Genomic DNA, 26,911 nt, shown 5'->3' with positions numbered 1-26,911 from the left:
CACCGCGACTGTCCTGTTCTACTTTGGAGATGATAGTCCATTTTAGATCTTTCTCCGTATGGTTGTTAAGATGCCAGTGGTTAACCAACGGAGCATTTTGCACGTTCTTACGAATTCTGGATTTATGTTGCTGGATCCTTAGTCTCGTCTCCTGATTTGTTTTCCCAATGTACAGTTTGTTGCATGGACATAAGATTCCATACACCACAAATTTGGTTTTACAGTTGGAAAAGGTGTCTTGTTTCCAATGGATTCCCCTGTAGGAAAAAAGATTACCTTCCATAGTTGATTCGCAGCAAACACATGTTCCACATTTGTGATGGCCTTGGATTGGTGGAAGTCTCAAACTTCTCATATTGAGACTTTTAGTTTATCTGGTTGGCGATGCTTTTGTCTTTCTTAAAAGCAAAAAGCGGGGATTCTTTTAGTGTGGTATCAAGATTCTTGACCAAATGCCAATTTTGGCTGATGGTCTTTTTGAACCAGTTGGACATAGGCCCAAACGTGGATACGCATACAATCCTGTCCATCTTAGATTTAGCCTTCCTTTCCAACCGTGATTCTCTTGGGGTCCACCAGGCTCGTTTGATTGCTTTTTTCAATAGTTTTTTTGGATAGCCTCTGGAAAGGAGATTGGTCTTTAAATTTTCAGCATGAAGAAAATATTCATCTTTGAACGAACAATTTCGGCGAATCCGCAAAAATTGACCATAAGGCAGATTGTCCCTTAAACTCCGTGGATGATTACTTGAGTAATGTAAAGCCTTATTTCTGTCTGTTTTTTCCTTGTAGAGTGTGGTAACAAGACGGCCATCACTAGGATAAACCTCAACGTCCAAAAATGGCATTCTGAGTTTGGAATAGTTCAGGCTGAACTTAATATCTGATTTTCTATTGTTCAGCCAGTCAACAAAAGCTTGTAGTTGGTTTTCTTCTCCAGTCCAGGTCAGAAAAACATCGTCGATGTACCGGACCCAATTACCGATGTAGATTGAAAAGGGGTTGTTATTGTATACGAATCTATCTTCGTATTTGGACATGTAAAGGACTGCCAGCTCTGGGGCGAAAGAACACCCCATAGCGACGCCTTTAATTTGAAGGAAATATTCATCTTTGAAACAAAAATAGTTATTTTTCAGAGCAAAGGTGGCTAGTACCATGATGAATTGCGTCTGAACCTTTTCAGGTTTTGGTCTTGTGTTGAGGAATGTTTCCAATACTGCCAATCCTTCGTCTTGTGGTATCTCCGTGTACAAAGATGTTACATCTAACGTGATCAGAAAATGTGTATTTTCTTCAAATTCCATTGTGCTTAGTTTATTCAAAAAATCCGTGGTATCTTGTAAATATGATTTCACTTCTTGCATAAATGGTTTTAGAAAGAAGTAAACAAATTTCGAAATAGGTTCATTTAATGACTCGCAACCCGAGACTATTGGTCGTCCCGGAGGACAATTTTGATCTTTATGCACTTTTGGTAGTACATAAAAAAATTGGCGTACGAGGATGTTTGTTTTTCAAGAACTCATTCTTTTTTTACCTAAAAATTCTTTGTCAAATCCTTCTTGGAGAATATTGAACAGTTTGCCTTGTAGTTCATATGTTGGATCTTTACCTATCTTTCTGTAACATTGTTCATTTGAAAGTTGTCTGGACACTTCTGCCTTATAACGTTCTATTGCCCAAATGACAATTGAACCGCCTTTATCTGCTTGTTTGATTACTATGGATGAATCGTTTTTTAGATCCAGCAGAGCCTCTTTCTGGATTCTGGAGATACTAGGTTTAATAAATCTCCTTTTTTGTTTCTCAGCTTCCGCTATGGCTGACAGCACAACTTTCTCGAACATAATTACCTCCTTCGGAGTTTTTGATGTTGGTGGGCAAAACATAGATTTTTTTCTTTAATCCTGTTGTTTCCAAGTTGTCTTTTAATGGATTGTCAGAAAAAAACGTTTTAAGGCGTATCTTTCGGCAGAATTCAATAAATTCTGTTTTGAGTTGGACAAAGTTGGTTACTTTAGATGGCACAAAAGACAGTCCCTTCTCCAATACACTGGACTCGACATCTGTCAGAATTTTATCGGATAGGTTAAAAATAGATGATGTTTTTAGTTCTTGTAATTTTGGCGCCTTGTCGACATTTCCCATGGCTGGTTGGTATAAAATTATCTTTGGGTCATCTAGTAAAATTCGGTTGGGTTTCTGTTTTGTTTCAGAAAGTGTTGGTCCTGATGAGAATCCCTACATGTAAAGGGATTCGAAACGCGTAGACCTTTCTTCGCTTGAGGCCAATCAATTTCAAATGTTCGAATACAGTGTGCCAATTTATTTGTCGATGGCCTTCTGTGTATTTGATTTATTTTAAAAAATGTTTTCGTGTCATAATTAGTGATTGAGGATGTTTTAAAGTGTGTGCGTAGTATGTATGATTGACTGTTGTATGCAAGTAGGGGTGTCGTAAAAATTAGTATATGTAAATGTGTATATATATGTTCTCTTTTCTTCTTTCCTTGACTATGCGATAAATGTGATATTTGAATTACACAAATTGAAAAATAAATGAATTGAATAAAAAATGTTGATTTAAATCCAACGGAAAAAGTGGTTGTAAGTGAAACTGTTTCACTCAGTTCATGATATAATTCTTCTCTAGAATTAAGTGCAGCATTGGCACTGGTTGTGTTTTGTGGTTCATTCGGAGTGCGGCGCCCAAATTAGTGGGTAAGCACTTTTTGGGTTATTATTCACCCAACTACTCATGGGGTGCGTTTTATTTGCAGTTACTAACCATGATGCAGTGATTTACACACCATGCTTTCACTGACATAAACGTTTGCAAACATTCATTTCTACTTTTGAGCAGCACACACACCGCGCTTTCATTGCCGTGACGTTTGCGCTGTTGAAAAGTAAGAATGAATGTTTGCAAACGTCTTTGTTTAAGACCCGCCCTTTCCTCCTCATGCCGTGCCTTTTTCAAACATTAATTTTGACTTTTCAACCGCGCTTTCACTGCCGCAACGTTTCTGCTTCGCGGCAGTGAAAGTGCGGTGTGTGCGTTGTTGAAGAGTAAGAATTAATGTTTGCACACACCGTGCTTTTACTTTATTAAAGGGCTGCAGGGGAGGGTGCAGGGGGCAAGGCGGACTGGTTCTCGTCCCTGCTATGCGTTGTTTGGTAGCTGGCAGCCCTGTGTTGTGGGTGTGACCCGTTGGGGGGGGGGGTGGGTGGTTGGGTGTGTGTGTGTCAACAGAATTCTCTCCTTTGTTCCCTTCCTGCTTGTGTTGTTCGACTTGTAGTATGAATGTAAGAATGCTGGGGGAGCCATGTGTATCGCAGGACACTGTGACATGCACATATTTAGTTCTATAAAGTAGAACAAGCATTAAAAATGCAATAGGTCTCGCCTTTCAGTAAGTTAAAGCCATTTGCTTTGATATACAATACCATTAGCAAAGCAAATGGCTGTAACTTAATCAAAGGCAAGACCTATTGCATTTTCATTGCTTGTTTTAGTGTAGTGGCTGGAAGTTTCCCAGCGGTTTCTGTATTGGAATACTATTCCATAATGGCCACACAGTGCGATGTTTACTGATACTCTTGGAATGGTTGGTGCAAAGCATATAATTGCTTTTCCATTTCAATATAGCAGACGCATTGCGTCTAAATGCGGAAAACAAAAAAGTAGTGGGTGGATTTATTGACTTGATCTCAGCCACTGGTAATTACTCTGTCCATCAGTTGATCATGGTTTTGCCCGCCATTCCACCCCCAACAGGAACCGGTCATTTGCACACAACAGTCTTGGCCCTGCTTCAGTAGCAACAGTCCACGCTGAACTGCCAGTCCAGGTCCCCTCTGACAGACACAAGGAACCCCAGACCTGTTTCGTCCCAGTTGGTCATCTCCTGTATGGTGCAACTTTAGGCCGGTCCTGGAGTGAGCACGGACCTCACATCTGGGTGTATCAGTCATCCTTGGGGCATTACAGTGTGGAAAACAAAGAAAAAGTGATGGGTAGATTGCTTGAATTAATTCTGACTTCTTTTTAATGTTGTGGCCATGAGAGGGAGGAGAAAAAAAAACACGCTTATGCAGAAGCATTTCTTTCTATTTGTTTCCTTTAGATTTATCTTGTATATGCTTGTTGAGTTGTATGTTTTTATTCTGAGTGAATACAATAATGAGTGAGTAAGTGAACGAATGGACGCACGGTTGTAAGGATGTGACGGTGCACTTATTATGAGTATTTGGTACCGAAACCAGACCACAGGAGGATATCCGTTAACCCAGTTGAAACCTGGGTGATTAGAATGTATCATACACAAGGAGATGATGGACGGAGCATTGAAACTTTTTAGACACTCTCCCCCCCCAGTCACAGATCTGGATTGAATCCATAATCGTTCTTTAGCTCACTTTGCCACCCCAGTTCAGACACCGCTTTATGCAAATCAGTCTTCACCCTGGTCCTCATGGGAACAGTTCAGTATGTATAACAAACATCTCAACGGGTAATATTTAAAGGCAGTTTGGGGAAAAAAGCACGCTAATTGCAAAAAGGAAGATACAGAGGTATTAATGGTTGTAGCAACAAATGCAAAGAGCGATCTGTGTTTAAACAAGGCAGAGCAAAGCAATGACTGCACTCTATTACACTGAATGTACATGTAACCTGTACAAACTTGTGCACATTTGTGCTCGTGAAAAACAAGGTGAACGGTACCACGGTGTGCCAATTGTGGTGCCAGATTTTGTTCATAAGACCGGGTTGCGTCAGCTGTAACATACACACCCATATATTTAAATCCATGTGGGAGGACTTGTATCTCGGACGTCCAAGATAAGGTCACCAGGCACTGCAGGATAGGATAAACAATTCACTTGTGAGCGTTTAATACCAAGCCAGAGTGTGAGCTGAATACGGGCAGCATCTCAAACACCCAGGGCCCAACCCGTCCGGATGAGCCAAAAACAAAAGCACATTATCCGCATACAATGATATCTTGTTGCATACCCCGTCTGACCACTGAAAGCCTTCCAAGGCACCATCCACCCTCACCTAGACCGCCAGGGGTTCTATCACCAATGCAAAGAGCAGAGGTGAGAGAGGGCAGCCCTGACTGGTCCTCTGCTCCACTAGGAACCAAGCTGACAATCCCCTCCCACTCTCATCACCAGACCCGTATAGAGAAACCATACATAACTCACAAATTTGGGCCCAAAGCCTATTCTGGGTAGGAGTACAAATTGATGGGCCCCCAATCTGCCCTGTCAAAAGCTTTGTGGAAATCAATGGACAGAAGGGCCCTTTGTTCATATTGTAACTCACTCAATGCAGTTGCATTACCCCCCTCCCCCCCCCCCTTTCAATTACCTCAAGCTCCACTCTACCTTCAGCCAGACATGCAAATGATCGGAGAGCCCTCAAGCCAATATCTCTGCCTCGACCACCCTCTGTCCATCTCTGCTCTACATTTAAAAAAAAAATATTAAAAAAAATATATAGTCGTGAGGATGATCGGTGAGCACCGGAATAAAAGGATAACTCCGCTCCACTGGATGGTGCGCTCTCCACACATCCATCAGACCCCGTAAAGGAGGACAGGATCATGAACCGGGGACTGTTCCCCATAACCGATGATGCTCTTGCGTACCTCCTTCTGCCAAATACTCCACACATGGCCCACCACTGTGTCCAGACCACCACCGGATAGGGACCCACCGCCTCAGGTCTTCATTAATGCACAATTTTGATCTCCACCAGCAGACACAGGGACAATTGCGAGAGGGAGGGAGGGAGGGAGGTAGAGTGTTTGTGTGTGTTGGGAGGGCCAGGGAGTGGGCTGTTACAGTGCCAACGTTTGGCATGGTTTTTATAACTGATGTTCGCAGTCATTTATTTTGCTTTCATGGTGCATACATAGAAGTGACTCATGTGAATTCTCATGCCTAACCATGCTCTGTGTTTAATCAGTTGTTACTGGACATTTAAGTATACAAGCACATAGAGCTAACATATGCTTCCCGCTTCTGCCAGTCCTGCTCTTCCTCTCGCCCCGGCCCCTGACCCAGCCCCACTCCCGGCACCTCCTCTACTCCCGCCCCCCTCCCCTACATAATGGCGACCGCTGTGCGGTGATGCCGAAGGCGCGCCTAAGGCAAGACCGTCCGCGACCCGACCAGCGCCAGGGACCCTGGTCCTCCGGGAACCCACCGTTACGACTCCGCCACCCTCCACGCCACAACCCCGGAAGCCACGCCGACTGCGTAAGATCCTCACTCAACACGACCCATGGAGAGTTCTCGTGCGGACACTGCCGAAGATCTTTCACCATCGACAGGACGACCACAACCACTGACTGAACAACCCTCTGAAACCCTGACTTGCATCCTCCTCAACGAGCGCTCCCTACACCGACACACCGTAGAGATTTGGGACCTGATTGACACCCTCTCGCCCGATGTCTCATTCTTCACGGAAACCTGGACCAACGCCACCTCCGGCCCTGATATCACCACAGCAATCCCCGACGGCTACAAAATCCAGAGAAAAGACCGGCCACACCGCCCGGGTGGAGGAATCGCCATCGCGCACAACCCCCCCGCCCCCCCCCCCCCCTTCCAAAACGGAACACCTCCACATCCAGACCTGCCCCAGCACCACGCTACGCGGCACTCATCTACCGACCGCCAGGACCCCGCGCACAGCCCACAACCACCACTACATCCTGCTCGGGGACCTGAACTTCCACCTCAAACAGCCAGGACCCCGACTCCACCACACTCCTCGATTAACCTCGCCATCCTAGGACTGAAACAGCTCGTCCGTACTCCCACCCACAGAGCAGGCCCCCCCCCCCCCAAATCTTCGCGGGAGGATCAAACATTAGTTTCAGCCACACCACCCAGCCCCCCTGGATGGACCACCACTGCGTCCATTTCACTTTCAACACCACCACCGCACCCAAGCCGGCCCCACGCCTGCTGCGACGGAGCTGGAGTAAGGTCACCGTAGAGCACCTAAACACCGCCCTCCAAGACCACCCGTAACCCCCCTAACTCCCACCCCCCCCCCCTCCCCCCAGGCCGCGACCAACACCGAAGCCAGGGAATTCCACCGTTGGGTCGTCGGATGTGTCGACAGGCTGGCACCTCTTCGCCGCACTGCCAAACACGCCCTCTGAGGGCCGCCTGCTTTACCACCGAACTCCAAGAAGCCAGACTCTCCTGGAGGAGCCACAAAACCACGGAAGCACGTAACTGCCACGAGTGCCTTGAAAGACTATCACCAGCGTATAAGGGACACTAAAAGGACCTTCATCAGAGACAGTCCTGACCAACTCAGCCACTGACATCACACCCTCCCAGGAACTATGCGACAAATTCAGCTCCTACTTCCACCTGAAGATCAAGGCCCTTTACGAGCCAGCAGAAATCATCACAATATCCCCCACCACCGCCGAGAAACCGATCCTCTCCTCCTGGGCACCTGTGTCCACCGAACTCCTCTCCTCTACCATGAAGACGCACTCAGGAGCCCCAACGGATCCCTGCTCCCCCCTCACATCTTCCACAGGGCCGCCACAGTCATCGCACCCAAACTAGGACGAACAATCAACTCCTCCCTCTTATCTGGCATCTGCCCAGACAACTGGAAGCATGCAGAGGTTGAACCCCCTCCTCAAGAAACCAACGGCCGACCCAACTGACCTGAAGAACTACGACCCATCGCTCTCCTCCCCTTCGCAGCTAAAGTAACTGAAAGACTCGTGAACGCCCAGCTTGACCGCCTTTATCAAAGAGAACTCCATCCTAGACGCATCCCAGTCTGGCTTCCACAGCACCGAGACCGCCCTCCTCGCGGTCACTGATGACATCCGCATGCTGCTTGACCATGGACACACCGCAGCCCTCATCCTCCTAGATCTCTCTGCAGCCTTTGACACAGTCTTACATCGCACGCTAGCCGCCAGACTCCACAACGCAGGAATACAGGGGTCCGCCCTCGACTGGATCTATTCCTTCCTCTCCGGCAGAACCCAGAGGATCAGACTCCTCCCCCCCCCCCCCCCCCACTTCCTCTCTGACCCCACTGACATCATCTGCGGAGTACCTCAGAGATCCTCACTAAGCCCGACGCTCTTCAACATCTACATGTCCCCCATCGCTGCCATCGTCAGACAACACCGGCTCCGCATTGTGTCCTATGGAGACGACACACAGCTCATCCCCCTCCCTCACCTAAAACCCAGAAATCCCCAGGCTCCGCTTCCAGGAAGGAATGCGAAACATAGCCGCTTGGATGAAGGCCAGCTGCCTAAAACTCAACTCTGAGAAGAGAGGTCCTCATCCTCAGACCGTGCACCTCCACCTGGGACAACACCTGGTGGCCCCCGGGAGCCCACCCACCCCTACAGACCACGCTCGGAACCTCTGCATAATCCTCGACTCCTCCCTCTCCATGAACAGCCAGATCAACGCCGTCGCGTCCACCAGCTTCAACTGCCTCCGCATCCTCCAAGATCTTCAAATGGATCCCACCCGACTGCAGAATGACCGTCACCCACGCTCTCATAACCAGCAGACTGGACTACAGCAACGCCCTCTATGCCGGAATCAACAAAACCCTTCTACACATACTCCAAACCATCCAGAACGCCGTTGCCAGGCTCATCCTAGGGGCTCCACGCCACAAACATATGACCCAACACCTCCGAAGCCTCCACGGTCTCCCCATTGAAGAGAATCACTTTCAAACTCCTCACCCATGCCTACAAATCCCTCCACATCGGACCCAAATACCTCAACGACTGAATTTGTTTCCCCGCACCCAAGAAGAACCTCCGCTCTGCTGACCTCGCCCTGGCAGAGGTCCCCCGCATCCGCAGAAACAGCCGGCGGGGGAGCGTTCACCTACATAGCAGCCAAATCCTGGAATGAGCTCCCGGCTATCATCGGACGCTCCCCAACCCTCCACACGTTCAGGAAGGACCTCAAGATGTGACTCTTCAATTGACCCGGAGCTGCTCCTTTCCCCCCCCCCCCCCCCCTTCCCGCGGGTGAGTAGCATGCTCTACAAACCACTGATTGATGCCCGCTAGATAACTTTTAGTTTCCACCAGGACTGAAATTCATCAAACCAAGAAAAGGCACTTGAATGGTGGAAATGCTGCAGTGCCAATTAAAGTTAGTGTATTTTGTTCAGCGGTTTTGGGCTTATTCACAGAGAGAATTGTATGGCGGGACCAGTTTTGGAAGTCCACCTCTCTCCTGCCCCAAAAGGTCATTGTATTCCCCAATAGGGCCTTCAAATGCCCACTTGGGTCTGTTGCATATCTTGGCTGGTAGCAGTTACATATGTCACAAGCTAGGTAAGAGGAGGTTCAACTTGAGTGTTCTGCTTGGCATTCTAGCTGCACCATTTAGCCATATGAATATAAGGGGTGCAGACAAAAAAACTATAAAATGTACAGGGGGGGCTGTTCCTCTCTGCAAGCTCACGGGAGAGACCATGCACTTGTATCCCAGATCCATTTCCAAGCAAAAAGGAGCGTACCATGCCAGATGCTACAAAGCCAACAACATAATAACCAGGGTTGCCCCAGACTGTTCTCCAGAAGGATGTCCTACTCCCCAGAAGCCTAAAAGGGGAAAAAAACACCCAATGCTGTAAGTGCCTTTTCTATTAAAATGATCCCTTCCAGACATGCAGCGGATGTGTGAGCTGATGCAGACACTGCGGTTTCAAACTGGTAGGCCTCATTTTCATAAATGCAAATAAAGAGCTATAATAGCAAAAAGATTGTGACTACGTAAAAGTATGCAGCTGGGGCCACTACGTTTTTATTTTTTAAGAATTTAACTATCCAAGATGAGTAAATTACAATTATTTTGAAAGCGCAAGAGCTGACAGCAATTTGCTGCCTAGCCCGCCAGAATAAATATAAATGGGACTAGGGTGGAGGGGACATTGGTGGAGTGTGTGTGGGAAGAAAATTAACAAGTAGAGTAGGCATGTGGGGGACAGAAGCATGCTGGTTGGAGATCAACTTGGAGCTTGGGGGGGAGAGACGGACACAAGGAAGACTACTAGAAAACGCATGCCCTCTTGTGAGTGCTTAAGCAAAAAGAGAAAAATGGTGTTTCCTAGAAGGACACAAAGAGGATATGCTCCAGGGAAAAGATAAACGCAATATGTACAAGACGGGCCCTCTAATAAGAAGCAAGCAAATGAGTGACAGTAAAGCCAACCAGTAGTACGCAATGGGTGAGCTTTAAGCCATATGCAAGTTCTTGGTAAGCAGACCATAGGCTCGACCTACAAATAGTCCCTTGCTAAAGTCTTGTGAAATAATAAAAATAATTGTAAATTAAACCTATGCTCTACGGGAGGGACAAAAACAAGCAGTAAGCCATAGAATAACAATCGATCAAATGAGATAAACAAAACCATTATTATTCAGTGGGCTGACCCAAAGCACTCCAAGTATTGGTATTGTACATAATAGGCCTCTTGACAACAGTTAAAGCTGTAGGAGAGACATATTGAGATTCTGCTAAAAAGTAGAAGTTAATAGATTTACGTTATCTCAGCTGCTTAATAAGGTCTCCTAACATGCCACTGTTTTTTAAAGTAATGTTACGTGTTAATATTCTGTGCACCCCTTAAAATATTGGATTGTTTATAAAATGTATGCTATTGACTGTAGTTCAGTGCTTTACCTTTTTGTTTTTTTATTCAGTTTAAGTGTGCCAGAGATTTAAATTTGAGACTTGCATGTAAATGTTTAGGCTGGATCATGTTCTGAAACTTCAGTCATCCTTTTACCCTGATTGCTGCTTTCTGTCATGGCAGAGGATGAAATTTCTACTGCTGCAGCAGAAGTATCTAGAATATCTGGAGGATGGCAAGGTTTTGGAGGCTCTTCAAGTTCTACGCGGAGAATTGACTCCACTGAAATACAATACAGAGCGTATTCATATCCTCAGTGGGTAAGAATCTACTTCTGCTTTCTCAAACTTGGAGCTCTAAATGTCTTGCTGTATTGGATATTTTTCGTATTCAAGCAACCTTCTGCTTTTGTAGTTTCAAGTAAGAAACCTGCTGTCCTACTATATTTGTGACTTTTCACATGTGCTAGAGTGCAGCGGGAAAACGTGTATTTTTTTAAACTTTTTTTTATTTTTATATATAACACTTGACTGCTTATCCCTTTTTATCTTCATCGGCTGATCTTTCATTTCTTTGACTGGCCTCACTTCACTTGTAATTTTCAACCATTTTTGAAGAATTTTGTTGTGGAGATTCAAACTGTTTTACTGTATCATCAGGTAAAGTTACTCTGTATTCTTTACCTGTCTCGTCATGCTCTTATAGTGTTGTCTTCTCCCGTCTTTTTACATACTTGTCAAGCCATTGTGTCAACCTTTACTTTTCATTTGTGGGTTGCTCTTAGTGAGAAGGCTGGTCCCCATTGGCTTAGATTTAAACATTTGTAAAATGGCAATCTGGCACATTCAAAAACCTTTGAGTAAATCTGTGTGAATCCTGTATGAATTACGAGTGAGGAGCCCATCGGTATTCGTAAGCTGCCATGAGTTTTGTTAAATTACTAGCAAATTCCTGACTACAGCTAGCAAAGCACGCCGATGTATGGTTCTGGTGTAGATGAGTGGTGAGTCAGATGGAGCTGTTACTATGGTAGCTGTCCCACTTGAACATCAGACCACAAAGCGATTCATGCTCCTGTACAGTTTGGGCAGAAGTGCTTCAATATGGGGTGGAGGGGCAGATGTAGTTGAGGAGGCAGCAGCATAAAGCTCAAATACAAAGATTGGATGTGTACCATAGACCATAAATATGCATATTGTCAAATTCTAGTTGCCTGGGAATTGGCACCATTGTTTGTTTGCTTATGGAAGAACGCTCGGTTTGCTCAGTGCAAAACACACTTACGAAGACTGTAGTGATGTATGATTCTCTCTTGGGATAAAAAGCCTACAAAGGCCTGCTACAGGTTCAAGGTACATGGTGTCAGAAGGAGATGTCTTACTACTTCAGTCCTAAACTTTCCACCTAAACCCCAAGTCTAAACGTTGATTTAGTACAGTGTCGGTTTCATGAACTACATAAGCTTTGGATATTTCTTCGTTTTATTTATATTCATGCCACTGTTTTAATCAACCTTAATTTAGTTTTTTTTTAAACAAATTTTGTTTTACATGTTTATTTTTATTCTTTAATTGATGGTAAAACACTCAATAGTAACATGTAGTTGCTTTATTAAATAGTTTTGTAACGTTTTTGTTTTAAATGTGTTAAGGTGCGTTATAGGTAAAACTTTGTGAAACAATGTATTGAATTACTGTAATTTTTTTTTCTAAATATAGAACTTATTTTCTATTTTAAAGTTTGAACATTATTCGTTTAATCGGTGCATTTTTTCTTTTTTTTATGCATGGTATATCTGTTCTTGCTGACAAGCATCTTCACTTAGCACATACCTTCAATTATCTGGTATCCACATTTGCAGAGATTTGATATTGTTCGTTAGTGACATACCAGCTTTCAATTAGTGTAGAAAGCTGGCTCTTTGCAAGAAATATCTCATTTTGATATATCATATAAAGAGTCCAGGGGTTCCCTTATGAGTAGACATGGGCTTGCTAAAGCAATCCAAGGTGCTCTTCTACTGCGTAGTGTGGTTGCACAGCTGTAGGCTTATCAGAGGGGAGTGTTGGGCATCTGCAAATACACACAATAGTCAATAAATGACACCCACAACTCAAGAAGGAGAGCCACACCAATTCATAAAAATAACAAAAATCTTTATATATGTTTAGGCACCAGAACCAATTCGATTAGGTAAGTAGGTTTTGCAATTGAAGTTCTTTTGTATTCAAAAGGTTGGCACTTGGTGCAACTTTTAGAAGCTGCAATGTTGTTCTAAGGGAGGAAGAACCAGTACAGTATTCAGGTGCAGTACACCGACTACGGGACAAACCTCCAGGAGTTAAAGTGGGTGGTGGGCCCAGCCTGCTGGAGTTCAGGTGAGTGGTGGGCAAGGTCCTAGGCGGCACCAGCAGAACACCACCAGCGGCACTAAGGCAGCTCGGTGCATGGGTACAAAATGGTGTTGGGTCCCCAATGCAATTATATGGAGAACAGTCTTTGTGTAAAGAAGCTGCAGGCTTTGACAGGGGGGAGGGGAGGGGGGCTTTCTGGCTTCTTCACGGCCCAGGGGCGACTGGTGCAGAAAGGTGTCTTTAGGCGTCGGGTTTTACTTACCGGTGCAAGTCCCAGTAGATTAGGTATTTCACCTTTCACTTGCATTAGCAATCTGAGAGGGCTGTGGTCAGTTTGAACAAGGAAGTCCGAGCCAAACCAGTATGGCCTCTGCTTCTTCAGTGACCAAACCATAGCAAAGGCTTCCCTTTCAATGTAACTCCCAACGCTGCTCTCTAGGTAGTAACCTCCTAAAGTAAGTAACAGGTTGGTCATGGCCATCTTCATTGGTTTGGAATAGGACCACTCCTATCCTGTTTAGAGGAATCTGTCTGCACTATGAACTACTTTGTAAAATCTGGAGCTTTCAGTATGGTTGCTAAGCACATTGCTTTCTTCAGAGTGTCAAAAGCCTTTTTACAGCTCACTGTCCAGTTCACTTTCTGCTTATTCTTGGAGGTCAGTTCTGTGAGGGGAAAGGCACAATGGACACTTATCCCCCTCACAAACATCCTGTAGTACCCAGTCAAGCCAATGAGTGCCTTGACTTCAGGTGGTTAGAGCTACCCAGTCAACAATTGTCTGGATCTTGAGTTGTAAGGGTTGAACTTGACCTCCACCTAGAAGGTGGCCCAAGTATACAACCGAGCCTTGCCTTATCTGACACTTGCTTTCCTTGATGGTGAGTCCTGCACTTTGCAGAGCCTTAGAATCTCTCCAGGGTGGCTCAGATGATCCTGCCAGGTGGAACTATAAACCGCAATATCGTCGATTATAAGCTGTACTAAAAGATTACAACCCGGGGGCATGGCTTCGCCGCGGTGTAGGATGGCCGCACCTTAGACGAGCTCTGCCGGCTGAGCGCAACATCCGCCATGACCCAGCTGATATAGGGGCCATCCATCCCTACCTCTAAGCCAGTGACACTCCACGGACACTGGTGGCACTGACAGGGTAACTAGAATCCTGATACCAGAGGGCCATCAGGTGCGGCTGCTGACGCCGGAGGGCCGAGAGAGCTGAGGCCTGAGCTGGCCGCTCAGGTGCTGTGGGGGATCAACAGATGGGAGGCTGTGTGGGCGCCACCGGACCCGGCGCACCTCGCACAAAGATCCGCTGCACTGAGGCGTGGCGGGACCGAGCTCGAGGGACTAGACGCTCGTGGTGCCACTTGGGCCTGGTTGCCGCTGGGCGCGAGGCAGGGACGAGTGCTTATTCAGCGGTGAGTGAAACTACCCATGGGTACGGCTGTAATCAGGCATGCTCCGCTCTGCCCTCTCCTCTGCTCCCACCTGGCACCTGGACTTCTGCTGCGGTGCTCCGGCCTGCGGGCGCGCGACTGCGCCATTTACCACCTGCTGCATCAAGGCCGGTCAGGCCTGCGCGTCCTGGACCTGAAGCACCCCCCCCCTCAAACCCCCCCGGCAGTGGAATAAAGGAAGGCATCTGGCATGCGGCCGCTGCACAACTCGCGTCCCTGAGATCGGCTTGCATGAGACTGCTCCAAAGCCCAATTGTCACGAGCCACAGAGTACTTGGACCCTGCGAACTGGAATAAAGAAAGGCAATATCAAATATGCCATGCTCTACCCCGCCAAACTCAAGATCACTCTGGACGGCAAAACAACCCACTTCATGGACCCGAAACCGGACCTCCAGTTCGCCAAGCAGCAGGCAAAGAAGGAACAACACCGCGAGGCTCACGCAAGCTCCTCCTTGGCAGGAGCACGTACAAGTGACAACTAACCGTTGCCAGTAGCCATCTACAGTTGTACGCAGGAACTCCATTTTGACCTACTGAACAGATGCTGCTAACCTCCAGGGAAACCATTCACTCAGCTAAGTTACTCATGAGTCTATTGTAACATAGCTCTGGGTGGGGTGGGTGTGGCTCCCGATCCACATTTGTGCTCAGCCACCCAGCCTCAAGGCGGGTCTTCACTACCCCTTGGGTTGACTCCCAGAAGTTGTGATTATGGAGGGGAATACCTCAACCTAATTGGGGTGTTGGAGTGGGTGGGCGGGGGGGGGGGACTTAGTGCGAGGGGGGTGTTGAGTGTTACCTTAGTTTTGTTGTTTGTATAAAAAAAATTGGCACACTGGCATAACCCATGCACATTTTCACGCACAGACACATCACACGCACAGCAGCAACCTCATGCCTCCTCCCAATACAAATGGATAAGATGGCCTTGATTAAATTACTTTCATGGAAAATAAGAGGGCTCTATGACGGCAGGAAGGTACGCCTAGTGCACGCCTATCTAAACAGACATGCCATTGACATTTGCCTACTCCAAGAAACCCACCTTCCCAGTAATACTCTACCATCCCTACTTACCCGGCGATGGGGATTCACATACGTCTCCTCATATTCTAACTATGCAAGGGGAGTCTGCATCCTAATACGGAAAGGCTTGGCCAAGACTACAGATCATTATATATGCGATGACGAAGGACCTTACATTAACAGGCAAACTCCATTACGATCCCATAACCCTGTCCACTGTTTATGGCCCAAACACAGACGATCCGGCATTTTTTTTACAAACGTTTGGCAATGCATCACCAGCTCCAATCTGGTGCTGCGATTTTAATGTCCCACTGGTAGATGACTTGGACAGGGCAGGGAGCTCCAGACGGCCCCATCGACAAACGTCTACCACACTCGCTTCGATTATCACAGACAACCACCTCATAGAAATATGGCGCGACATGCACTCCAGTGCACATGAAGGCACCTGTTTCTCGGGGCATGGTCGAGAATAGATTACTGGCTAGTGTTCAAAACCACGGTGCCCTGCCCTGGCGACTCACAGCATCTCACCTACCACATGCTCTTTCGGATCATGCACCAATTCAACTGACTCTTAGATCCCCTTATGCACCATCAAGCGTGTTTTCCTGGCAACTACCCCCCAACGCGCTCTTGGACCAAGTTTTTAGAGAAGAGGTGCGCGTAGCTATTCAGGACTACTTTGAACAGAACACTGGGTCGGTCAGCTCCCCGCCACACTTTGGGACGCCTTTAAGGTGGGTTTTCGAGGCGCCTGCATAGCCAAGCAGCATGGTATACTCGGGGCAATCCAAGGAACAATCTCAGCACTTGAAGCAAACCTCTCCACACTCGAGGCTCAATTCCACTGCTCTAATGAACCTACTGTTCTAGCTGACATCCGTGGCAAAATCATGGCATAGCCGGAGGAAGCAACTAGAGAAGTTACATTTCTAGGTCAAGAAACCCAGGTGCGCAGATATGGTGAGGGAGATCGCCCGAGTAGGACACTAGCCAGGCTACTCCAGAGACCACGTACATCTTCTCACATCACAGGCGTGATGGACTCGGAGGGTCGACGTCCTTTCTACACTCCTGACCTGCTACACATTATGGTTGACATCTTTATCCAACTATACTCCACCACACGAGCAATTACCCCCCCCCCCCCCCCCCCACCCCCCCCTTCCTCCCCCAGACTTGCAGGCCCACTTTGATACTATTGAGCTGGTGTGGCTTTCCAACTCACACTGGGAATTTCTAGACTCTCTCATCACTGCCGAGGAGATAGGGCAGGCAATTGCCAGCCTCTCCCCGGACAAGGCCCCTGGTACGGATAGACTGACGGCAGCCTTTTATCAAGAATACTCTGACATACTAGTTCCCCAACTGCTGGAGGTCTACCGCAATGCCTTAGAAGTAGGCTCGCTCCTCCCTTCCATGCGAGAAGCTGTAATTTTCACATTGCCCACTGCCCGGGTACACCTCAACAGGCAGATGTCGAAGTCCATTCCGGTCAGCAGAGGCAGGCTGCAGGAATGCCCCCTCTCGCCCCTCCTCTACGCCATTGCGATGGCCTGCATCTGAAATAGACACTACACAGTGCATGAAGTGGGCATGGGCTGGGCTGGCGAGACGTGCAGGCGCCCCCCCCCCCTTTATGCCCCGTCAATCCCGATAACTAGACACCCTTTAATACCCCCTTTTCATGACGGCGGCGCATGCAGCCACGCAGACAGGCTCAAAATGCACACCTTCGCATACCTCTTTCCAGGAGATCAATTCCGCGCCCTTCCGACCCCCACAGCATACATCCAGCGCGTCACTAGACACCTTTCTACATTATCAACTGCGAGCGACATGCCAAGACTTATTCAAACGTTTCCAGCGCCCCCTGCGACCCTTACAGCCCTAGAGTATATGTACACCACTACGTCATTGTACCAAAGCATGCAATGCATTTCACCCGCAGCACGCACACCAGCCCGAGAAGCCTGGGGGGGGGGGAACCTCGCTCTTCCACTTGCAAACAATGGGTGTTTTGCTGCAGCCAGCTTGAGTTATTATCCCTAAATTACAGGCTACGCCTCATTCATTTACATTTTTTCCATCGCACGTATCGTACTCCAGTACTATTACACCAAATGGGTATTTCTCCAGATTCTCAGTGCACAAGATGCCATGCCGCTTCCCCGGTTTTCATCATCTCGCCTGGCAATGCCCTGCGGTTGCAGCATACTGGGTGGAGGTTTTTGAAGTAATAGGGGAAATCCTACAACTGCCTCTGTCCCCCTTCTCCCTTAATGGACTGCTTTGCCACGTGGCAGAGAGAGCCAGCAATTCTCGTAAACTCACCGCCCTACTGCTCCTCCTTGCCAAACGCAGAGTTGCTGTGTGCTGGGGTAGCACTCTGGCGCCAAGAACAAAAGACTGGCTAAAGGATATTTCTTATTGCCATGAAAAACTGTCTAATTATTGGGACTTAATGTTTCTGAGATCTCGCCCCCGAGACATTTGGGAGCCCTTTATCAGTTCTATTCGCCAACAAGAACCGATCTCCAACCCATGAGGCCCTTTGTCTAATTGATCCCGCGAGTAAATGTTTTCGCCTATGAGCTTATGATGTTTACTCCGATGTTGAATGTAAATGCGACACTTTTGTAACTGCCAAGCCATTATAAATTATATGTATTAACGTTTATGATTGCCAACAATTATAAATAAAGTTAAAAAAAAAAAAAAAAAAAATTCAACCCAGCAAGGACTTTGTTTACCAACCTCCCGAAAGTGACACTGGTATTCCTTAGTCCAGAGGGCTTAACAGTGAACTTAAAATGCCCATCTGGAGTTCAGAATACAGATTTTTCTTTTTGCTCCGGGGGTCAGACCAATTTGCCAGTGCCCTGTCACCTCAAAGGTATTGAGGAATTTGGCTGCCCCTATCCTGTCAATTAGTTCCTCTGCTTTTGGTATAGGGTGTTGTAGGAATCTGGGTTTATGTTGGTTACCCCCTTCCCCCCCCCCCCCCCCCCAACACACACACTTTGCCAAATTTCAGATGTGTCCTGTGTCCCTGCAAATCAGGTTCCCCAGACCTGTGTTGTTTCCCAAAACTGTACCTTGTACCTCCAATTGGCACCGCTCTGGCCACATGTAAGTCCCTTGTTAAAGTTATCATGGATACCAAGGGCACTGTGATCAGGGAAGGCCTCTAAGTGCTGCAACACATATTGTGCCACCCTTGGAGGTCCTGTACCTTAACACACATACACACTGCCATTGCAGGCTGCGTGTTTTGGTGCAGAGAAAAGTGAAGAGTCAACATGGCACACATACCTGTGAGCCATGCCTCCAACCCACTGCCTATGGTACAGTTAAGACACCCCTCTAGCTGAGTGCACTATACTACTGGTGAGGGTTCAGTTGCACTAGCACTGTACCCCTACAGTGTCTTAAGTCCATTCTTAGGCATTGTAGATGCAGTAAAGCAATAAAAGAGTATATGGCCAAGGAGTTCGTCATTACGAACTCCGCAGCACCGCAATGGCATTACTGAATTTTGGGAAGTTTGGTATCAAACCTCTCAGCATAATAAACCCACACTGCACTCCGAGGGCATCTCAGAGATGCCCCCTGAAAAACGACCAACCTCTGGTGGGTTCCCTGACTGGTAAACACCAACCTGCCGCCACAAGACATGTTTCTGGAGCCCTGGGGTGGTCCCTCCCTGAGCCTAGAAATACACCCTTTCCTGGGATGAGGTGTTCACACCTCTCCCATGTCAGGAAGAGCCATCTGTAGCAGTGGAGCTTAAAGGCTTTGCTGCCTTTGTAACACGACCCCCCCCCTGCCTCTCCTGTGATCAGGAGCAGGTCCCCTTCCTGTCTCCCCTACTTTTCGGCGGGAAGACTGGCAGGAAAAATTAGAACAGCCCAGAAGGTGTGCCCACCTCTGCTAACCCCACCCCTAAGATGAGGGAGGTGAGGTGAAGCCCACCCGTCGGTGCGTGCCATCTTGCAGATGGCAGATACTCTTTAATCCGTGTCGGGGATTGTGCCCATTCTCCCACCTGGGGTGAGCACATCAAGGGTGTAGCCTCCCTAAGGTCAGTAGCCCATTGGCTACTGACCTCGAGACCCCTTAAACTCCCCCTAAATACAGTATTTAGGGGGCAGCCCTGAACCAAGAAGACCGATTCCTACGAAGAAGGACAAAAGAAGATGCTGAGCAGAGGAGACTGCAGAGAAGAACTGACTTGGCCCCAGCTCTACCGGCCTGTCTGCAGTTTCCAGAGATCCTGCGCCAAAAGTCGCCTTGTCCTGCAGCCAGCGACCGACCTCAAGAACCCCTGGGAGGACTGACTGCCTTCAACAAAGACCAGATCCCCCTGTGAACAGCAGCTCTGTTCAAAAGAAACAGCCAAGAAAGACTCTGACCCTGCTGAGGATAAAAATTGGCGCCTGGTACCACCACTTCACCAGACTCCTACGGCCTGAGTTAGTGGCCCATCAGTCCCAGCGAGGTCCCCCAGCACTCCAGAGTCTGAGTCCACTGTGGGTTGACCCCTCCATGACTCCCCAGCGTTTGCCTGCAGCCTCTGTGAGTGGCCCGGTTAGGTGAAATCCGACCTCAAGACACCCCTGCATCCAGCCTCCCTGGAGAAGAGAACCCGAGGTGAACCTATGTCCCTGAGCCCTCCAGCTTACCTGCCCAGCTCTGGGTTCCTCCCGGAAGTCTTCCTGGATCAAGCCTGCAGCCAAAACTGGCAACTCCCATTGATAACCGGGCATTCGGCACCAAACCAGCACCCGGCTATCCCTGTGCCACTGTGAGTGCACCTTGTGTGCGAAATCTGATCCCCCTTTGCCCTGAACATACCACAAGGAGATTTGCTCCCATAGCCTTGTGGCCTGCTTGTGAGCAGCCACCAACCGGAGGCCCCTTATCCCCCATTGAATGACATTGGGCCTCAGCACCTGGCTGCCCTAGTGCCGCTGAGGGTGCTTTGCGAGTGCATCCTCCACCCTGGGGGAACCCTGGTTCTAACCCCAGGAACCCAACTCCCACAACGAAGTACTTACCTGTAAACCGATAACTTCCATTTCCTCCCATAGGATATCATTGACTGCTTTTCTTAAGTTGTGGAGTTGGTTTGTATGGAACTCTATAAAAAAAAAAAAAAAAAACTGCAAAAATATAAAAACTGCTTTACTTAACTTTTCTCTAGGAAATGTCCCAGTGTGATATCCAGGCATATCACACGGAGTAGAAAAAGTAATCTAACAGTAATTTCAACTGTATTCAAAGCATTTACAAACCTGTAACAATGTAACAATCATTTTCATTCAGCTTGCTTGTATTTAACCTGCCTTGAAAAGTACCATTTATACTTACCTGTGCCAGGCTTGCTTGGTTCTAGTAAATACTTATAACTAAATAATATTGTTATACAAACAAGTTGGTCTGAGTTCAGTCTTTGAGTGTGTGACGTCAGATCTTGCCTGAGTGTGTACAATAAATGCTTAGCACTACCCTCTGATAAAGCCTTACTGCTCACCCACACTACCACAAAAAGTAAGGTATTATCTACTTTTTATCTCTGCCTACCTTTGTGGTTCCACTAGACTCTGTGCACACTATACCTTACTTTGGTATTGTATATGCAGAGCCAGCTTCCTACAGGTGTGCATCTATCTTTGTGACAGCATTGAGACTCCTATAGTCTACACAAGCTCAATTATTTGTTTCCACCCTGTGGGTGAGGGTTGGCTACTAAAACCCCTGGGCTGGCCTTGGGACTTTCAGAAGGCTCAAATTACCCCTAACTCTAGCACCTTGCTGACTTTATTGGCTCCGCATACTGCTCCCAGATATGCCTACAATCAGCTTGCTGTTGGGCAGAGAGGGTGTCTGACAAGATCACTCTGTCTACTGACCCATCTTTTGGACTGATGGGGAGGAGGTCATGGAGAGGCTCGCTCTCTTCGTACTCCCCATCAATTCCTATCGGCATGGCCACATCAGCCCTTTCGTGATGAATTTACATTGATGACCCTTTTGGGGTTACTGCACGAGTCCAGGTCCACCATATAGATGACCTCTCCTTTTCTATCTAGGGTAGGGCAGGGTCCACTCCATTTGTCCTGGCGGGCCGTAGGTGCCACAAGCTACACAACTCACACCTTCTGCCCTGGTTGGAACTCCACCAGTGCAGCCTTTTGGTCATAACTGAGCTTCTGGAGCTCTTGGATGGCCTCAAGGTTTTTGATACTTTTTCCATGTACTCCGCCATCCTGGAACGAAGGCCAAGCACATAGTCCCCAATGTCTTGTTTTGGGTTCTCTGAGAGGTCTCTCCCAGCCTTCCTTCACTAGACAGTGTTCTCCTGCCAAGATGACCAAATAGAAGTTCGAAAGGCGAAAATCCTACTCCCTTCTGTGGCCCTTCCCTGTAGGCGAAAAACAGGCATGGTAGTAAGACATCCCATCTCCTTGTGAGTTTTTCAGTGAGTCCACCAGACATACCTTTCATGGTCTTGTTGAACCTCTCAACAAGACAATTTGTGGATGGTATGGGGTAGTGAACTTACAAGTCACTCCACATTCTGCCCATGTGTGTTGGGTAGCCAGACATGAAGTTTGTACCTCTGTCGGACACCACCTCCTTAGGAAAGCCTACCCTTGTAAAGCTACCAATAAGGGCCCTTGCCACTGCAGACAGCAGTGGTAGGCCTTGGGGGAATTGCTTCAGGGTACCTGGTGGAATGATCCACTACTACCAGTATGACTCTGTTCGCTGATACAGTTGGAGGGTCTAGGGGGACCGACAATGTAAATCCCTACCCTTTCAAAGAGAACCTCAACCACTGGAAGTAAGATTAAGGGGGCCTTTGAGTGGCCATCTGTCTTGTCTATGGCTTGACAGGCGGCATAGGAGTTACTAAAATTGGTCACTTTCTATGACCTACTGGCCAGGTAGAAGTGGGTGACTAACCTACTCCAAGTTTTGTCCTGGCTGAAATGCCCAGCTAGGGGGATGTCTTGAGCCAATGTGAGCAGGAACTCTCTGTACTGCTGAGCCACTACCACACTCCTAGTGGCACCAGGTTTGGGTTTCTGACCCCAGTGTAAAGGAGTCCCTCCTCCCAGTAGGTTCTGTGGGAGCCACCGACTTCTCCCTTTTCCTGATCAGCAGCTTCCTGTCTCAGGCTTTCATGAGTGGGAAAGGTCCTCTGTCCCTGGCACAGATCTTTCCTAGAGGGGTCCCCTGGACCCATTCGCTCTGCTGTGTGAGGCCCAAGTTCCCGGGGCTCCGTTCCCTCTAGGGCTGACAGGTCTTCTCCCTGGGGATAGCTGACATGAGGTGATGTCTGTTTGGAGGCAAATTTCCCAGTCTTCTTACCTTTTTTTTTTCTTGGCAGGTTTGGCAATTATTCATGGCTCCAACTCTTCCTTTTCACCCTGGGCTCTTGTTTTTACACACACCCATTCAGTTATAACCAGCATAGCTGCATGGGTCTTTCTTTCGATCTCCACCCATGCTGAGGACTCCAAATCGTTTCCTAGCTGACAAGCTACAGGAATTGCAGAGGATACCACTACCTTTTGGCTATTAAACCCTCCCCGTTCTAAGGACACCTTTGCCATGGGATGGACCTTAGTTTGGTTGTCAGCAATGATGACTGTGAATTTCTCACCAGCCAGATACTGTCCTCAGGACATCCGTTTTTCAGTCACCATAGTGGCACTTAAACCTGTATCCTTCCGTGCTTCAGCTCTGGTCCCATTTATATGAGGCTGTTGTCCGTATTTCTCCATGTTAATGGACTAGACAGGGCAGCTACATCCACCCCACCCTCTGAAACTAAAGATGCTTCAGTGAGTTCTCTGATGTGGTCTGGGCTCACCTGGCATTCCATCTGGAGACTTACCACAGCATTTACTCCAGGTGAACTAGAGGAATTCTTTTTTAAAATATCTATTTAATTTACATTTTTGCCGGCCCAGGTGGCCCATTGCATACATCCAATTAAGCAAAATTACATAATTGTACCAAGATAGCAATACATCAACACAACCATGAAAGAAAAATGACTCTAAAAACCAACCTTGGCACAGGCGGAGCACTCCACCCCATCAGGATTACCTGTCAAGCTAATCCGTGTGATCAAGTGCTGAGCAAGGGAGGGTCTGTGACTGCATGGGTATGTTCCTTGTAGGACAGACAATACTAAGGGTGGTGCAGGGGGTGGGGCACTTCATTACCTCTGAATTCGGCCCAGGGAGACCAAATCTTATTAAGCTTTTTCTTCTTTTTGATGGTACAGTTAGGTTCTCCAGTTTGGTGCCCATTAGTCTTACAATTCATGCACCAAGCCTTTTTGGGTTCCCAGTTCTTACCCTGGTACTCGCCCTTAGACTGTGTATTGTTTCGGGGCCCACCCTCCTGAACATGTTTTTGGGGGCCTTTAGAAGACTCTTGCTTTTTATCTTTGGACTGATCACCATCCTTCCCTTGGGGGAAGTGGCGAATTTAGCACCCCTCTTCTTTTGTTTACCCCCTACCATAAGAGGTCTTGGTTACCCTCATCCTACTGGACCTCTTGGCCACCTTCGACAGTCTCCCACCACACCCTAATTGCGAGTCTCCATGACGCAGGCACGTGCGACAAGGCACTGGATTGGATCCACTCATTCCTGATCGGCCGAACACAGCAAGTCAGACTATCCCCGTTCCCCCTCAGAACTCTGTGCCCCAGGGCTCCTGTCTGAGCCCCACCCTCTTCAACATCCACATGACTCCCCGCGCAGCCATTGTCTGAAGCCACAGACTGAGCATATTCTCCTACGCCGATGACACCCAGCTGGTCATCTCCCTCACCAACGAACCCACAGCCACCAGAACCAACTTTCACAACAGATGGAAGGCAGTTGCTACCTGGTTGCAAGACCGCTATCTCCAAGCTCAACTCTGGCAAGACTAAAGTAGTCCTCCTGGGACCCACCCCCTCACCCTGGGAAGACTCCTGGTGGCCTGCTGCACTAGGAACTCCTCCCGCCCCTACGGACCACGCATGCAACCGTGCATCATACTGGACTCCTCGCTCACAATGAACAATATATGTGCAGTGTTACCGGCATGAATACCTTTTCTCGCTGCCGCCTTCCGGAGTTTGATTTCTAGGGGTTCAAGCACCAACACAAATAACAATGGTGATAGAGGGCAGCCCTGCCCGTGCACTGGGTAAGGCTGTGATACATACACTCCTGTACGGGCTCTTGCCATGGGTGCTGTGTAAAGTACTTTGACCCAATGCACACGAAATAATTCAGCGAGGTACTATGTGCTGGGACAAAGCCACTTAGATCTGTGTGTATAAGTTGTGGCAGAGAAGAAAGCAGACGGCAGGCTAAAATTTTGCTTAGGATCTTATATTTGGTATTTCAACAGCGGTCGGTATCCCGACATGTCTGTGGGATCCCTGCTGGGCTTGGGAAGAGAAGTAACCAGGGCTTGCATTGTGGTAGGCCACCAGATTCTAGGGCAGATTGGTATAGGCGCTCCAGGTGGGGGGACTAATTTATCAGAGAAAGTGTCACAGCATTCTGCCGGTAGTCCATCTAGCCCTGGTGCTTTGTTGCGTGGAAGGTCCCGAATGGCTTCCTTAATTTCAGTTTTAGAGATAGGAGCAGACAAGTCATTTTGGTCTGTCTGGGATAGTTTGGGACAGTAAAGGTCAGACAGGAAAGATTCTATTGATTCCTCTCCTAGCTCCTCCCTATATAGTGCCTCGTAATATTTGCAAAAGGCTGAATGAATGTCTATTTATTTTAAGAGCTTGTAGAGCGCACAGCTACCCCAAAGGGTTTCCCGGCGCTATCGGCGGACAGTAGCATGGCGTAACCAGAGTAATGTTTAAAATTGCGGGGGTTAATCGGGGCTGCTAAAAAGTTACGTTTTTAGGTTTTTACAGAACTGAAACCTTGAGCTACAAGATCTGAGAGCGAATGGCAGAGTTCTGGAGTTTCGGGCCCAGCACGGAAAAGGAGCGCCCCTTGAGATGAGCTCTGAGAAACCTGGGCACTGAAAACAGTGCAAGGTTGGCTGATCTCAGCACATGTATGGGGACATATGGATACACCAGGGCTTGGATGTATGAACTCTCAGCCAGTGCAATCTCTGCAGCAAGGGAGAGACTGACGCAAATCTCAGCAGCCGAAAGAAGGCGGGCAGCCCCGTTTTGGATGATCTGCAAGCGGCGAACCAAGGCTTTGTCAACGCCCAGATACAGAACCTTCCCGTAATTCAGTCTGGAGGTGACCAGAGCTTGCAGCACTGTCATCTGTGAACTTGGGGGATCACCCAGAGTATTTTCCTAAGGCATTTCAGAATGGAAAAACAGTAGGCAGTGAGCTTGGAGAACTGTGGTGTCCGGGAGAGACTTTTATCGATAAGTCTAGTTGCGTGTTCACTGTTGTGCTGCTGGGGGAGACTGTCTCATGTATAGGGGTGGGGGGGCGGTGCAGCGTGCAGTAGCCGTGCGAGAAGCGCACCCAATTTGTCTGTCTCCGCATGCTTGAGCTGGGCGTAGGACTAATGATCTATTATACGGAGGCGCTCCAGTAGCTCTACGTGCTGTATGCATGCCTCCTGTACTGCCCACCTTTAGTAGAATCGGTAACTGTTTCCTGCTCTAATTTATTCAGTGTCTCTTCTACCGCCTTAAGGTGTTTGTGAATTTCTTGTCGGGCCCCTACAGTGGCACTGATCACAATACCCCTCACAACAGTCTTGAATTCTTACCATTCTATGAGGTACGAAGATGCCAAATTGGTCTTTTTCGGCTAAATGAATTAGTAATGGCAGTGGCCATAGTGTTACGGAAGACAGTGTCTTCCAACATATGTGGCCGTAACTTCCAAGTCGGGACTGTTGTAAGGACTCTCTTCCAGGATAGTGTGACCTCTACAGGGTTGTGATCAGAAAAAGTCTTCCCTAGGTATGTGGCATGCATAAACTGGGCAGTTAGGGAAAGGGAGCAGAGCACCTTTTTCTAGTCACGTGTGGAGCATGTGGGTGTAGGAGAGTAGGGTCTGCTTTCTATGTTCACCCCCACTTTTTGCTTTTGCTTTACTGGTTTACGACTTAGATGTGGCTGTGGGCCTGCTAATCAGACCCACAGCCCTGCTGTTCTCTCTCTAAATTAATACTATGTACTTTAGGTGCATAACCCATTTGGATAGGATCACCTTATTGGGCCCTGTACAGTGTACCCTAGGTACCCAGGGCATAGGTGTACCCTAGGCCTACCAGGGGCTGCAGCATGTATTGTGCCACCCCTGGCCTGGCCTTCCATTTTGACACAACTGGCTGATCACTCAGCTGGGGCAAGGTCGTGTAATCAC

General features: G+C 47.9%; 1 protein-coding gene across 4 annotated transcripts in view; it reads left to right on the top strand.

The window, feature by feature from the left end:
* WDR26 (WD repeat domain 26) overlaps positions 1-26,911 on the top strand; it is a 618,259-nt gene that overhangs the window by 28,189 nt on the left and 563,159 nt on the right. For all 4 annotated transcript variants that reach the window (XM_085613001.1, XM_085613004.1, XM_085613002.1 and 1 more), the window contains exon 4: positions 10,862-10,998. In XM_085613001.1, coding sequence (XP_085469127.1) covers positions 10,862-10,998 — 137 coding nt within the window. The remainder of the gene's footprint in view (positions 1-10,861; positions 10,999-26,911) is intronic.

The sequence above is a fragment of the Triturus cristatus genome, chromosome 6 (genome assembly GCF_964204655.1).
Source record: "Triturus cristatus chromosome 6, aTriCri1.1, whole genome shotgun sequence".
Taxonomy (NCBI): domain Eukaryota; kingdom Metazoa; phylum Chordata; class Amphibia; order Caudata; family Salamandridae; genus Triturus; species Triturus cristatus.
This window is presented reverse-complemented; position numbering and strand designations above follow the sequence as displayed.